Genomic DNA, 2,300 nt, shown 5'->3' with positions numbered 1-2,300 from the left:
GAGTTCAAGAACAACACCATTTTGGGTTTTGAAGAGAAAATGAGTTAGAAAGCGTTTTAGAAAATTTCAACGGTTGAATATGTTCTTGACATACTCATGAACAACATACTTAAATCTCATCAACATCCATTGGTTGAATGTTGAGAGATCAAGGATTGAAAACGGAAGAAACAAATGAGAAATGAGAGAAAAATGAAGAGAGGATTTACCTCCTCTTGGCAAATCTTGAAAATGAGAGAGTGTGAGAGTGAAGAGTGTTTAATGAGAGGAGGAAATCAGATTTCCCTCTAGGAAATCATTACCAAATCTCATAGGGTGGCTAATGGTGATTTCATGAGATTGAGTGATGTGAGGTTTGCTTTATGGAAAGTCAAATCTCACATCCCAATGCGAAATGACCACTTCGCGTACACGAGCATACACATGCCCGATTATTATCGGCCAATACTCGATCGAGTATTATAAATCGCCCGATCCTAATATCCGATTAGAATTTCGGATTTCGGCATTCCGAGTGCAAAATATTTAGAAAATAGGTATGGATGTATTCAGGGTCTATATTGACTCGAAATGAAATTACGAAGCTAATGGTGTGATCGGAATTCGATTCCGAGTTACGGAACTCAAAAACCACTTTTTGAGCCGTACCAGGTGGATTTCGGTCCCGACAGTGGTTCAGAACCGACTGTCTCCAAAAATCCATTATTAGGGACACAAGTAAATGGAACTTGTACCCTCACTTCTTGAATTTCCACTTTACGTGGTGTTTCACTCCCACTAATTTCATCATTTTCAATGAACCTAGCATTCCCAGTCTCAACAATTCTTGTTGTATGGTTTGGACAATAAAATCTATACCCTTTTGATTTTTCTGGATAACCAATGAAATAACCACTGATTGTTCTTGCATCCAGTTTCTTTTCTTGTGGATTATAAATTCTAATTTCCGTCGGGCACCCCCAAACATGCAGGTGCCTTAAACTAGGTTTCCTTCCTGTCTACAGTTCAAAAGGAGTCTTTGGAACTGCCTTACTAGGAACCCTATTTAATAAATACATGGCGGTCTTTAAAGCATAAGTCCGCAATGAAATGGGTAAAGATGAATTACTCAACATACTCCTAACCATATTCAACAATGTTCTATTTCGCCTTTCTGATACACCATTTTATTGTGGTGTACCTGACATTGTGTATTGTGCACATATGCCATGACTTTCAAGGAATTTAGCAAATGAATCTGGATGTTGTCCATTTTCATCATATCTTCCATAATACTCACCACCTCGATCAGACCTGATAATTTTCACTTTTTTATCTAATTGTCTTTCAACTTCAATAATGTAAATCTCTAAAGCTTTTAGGGCTTGAGATTTATCAGACAATAAATAGATATGTCCATAACATGAATAATCATCAATGAAGGATTGAAGGTAATGAAATATTTTTCTTTATTGAAAGAATTAACATCAAAAGGTCCACAAATATCTGTGTGTATAATTTCAAGAAGCTTAGTGCTTCTTGTGGCTCATTTCTTTGTGTGTTTTGTTTGTTTACCTTTAATGCAATCCACACAAATATTCATATCAGTAAAATCTTAATCCGGAAGGATTTCATTCTTTACTAATGCTTTCATTCTTTCTTTGGAAATGTGTCTCAAACGTTTATGCCACAAATAAGCAGAACATTCATCAATTAAGTCACGCTTAATTCCAACATTATGATGCAAGGTTAAACGTGTTTCAGAGAAAAGATTATCAAGATTTAATTTATACAATCCATCACATAATATACCATTACCAATTAAATGAGTATATTTATACAAACTAAAACATTCATTGCCAAATTTAAAAGAGTATCCACCAACATCAAGTTTAGATAAAGAAACCAAATTCCTAGATATATTAGGTACATAAAGGGTTTCAAATAAATCTAAATGATGTCCAGTGTCAAGGATTAAACGATAAGTCCCGACGGCTTCCACTGGAACCTTCACTCTGTTTCCCATAAAGACAAATTTTTCATTTGGTCTTGTAGTTCGGGTCGTAATGAATCCCTGCATAGTATTAGAAACATGAGCAGTACATCCAGAGTCAATCCACCAAGTATTATAAGGAACTTCTGCTAAGTTTGATTCAAAACATACATAAGCACTAGGCTTACCTTTCTTTTCAAACCAATCTTTGCGTTTTGGACAATCCTTTTGGAAATGCCCAATCTTTCTACATAAATGACATTTGTTATCATGATGTTCCTTCTTGTGGATTTGAGAAGATGACTCATTAATCTTTAAGAGTCCTTTC

At 35.3% G+C, this 2,300-nt stretch overlaps 1 protein-coding gene across 1 annotated transcript in view; it reads right to left on the bottom strand.

The window, feature by feature from the left end:
* LOC109341527 overlaps window positions 1-2,285 on the bottom strand; it is a 5,828-nt gene extending 3,543 nt beyond the window's left edge. Inside the window, exons 1-2 of the mRNA XM_019579462.1 lie at window positions 2,161-2,285; window positions 1,821-2,053 (exon numbers count right to left, since the gene is read on the bottom strand). Coding sequence (XP_019435007.1) covers window positions 1,821-2,053; window positions 2,161-2,280 — 353 coding nt within the window. The 5' untranslated portion in view covers window positions 2,281-2,285. The remainder of the gene's footprint in view (window positions 1-1,820; window positions 2,054-2,160) is intronic.
* Between the last annotated feature and the right edge of the window lie 15 nt (window positions 2,286-2,300).

Source organism: Lupinus angustifolius, unplaced genomic scaffold (assembly GCF_001865875.1).
Source record: "Lupinus angustifolius cultivar Tanjil unplaced genomic scaffold, LupAngTanjil_v1.0 Scaffold_495, whole genome shotgun sequence".
Classification (NCBI taxonomy): domain Eukaryota; kingdom Viridiplantae; phylum Streptophyta; class Magnoliopsida; order Fabales; family Fabaceae; genus Lupinus; species Lupinus angustifolius.
This window is presented reverse-complemented; position numbering and strand designations above follow the sequence as displayed.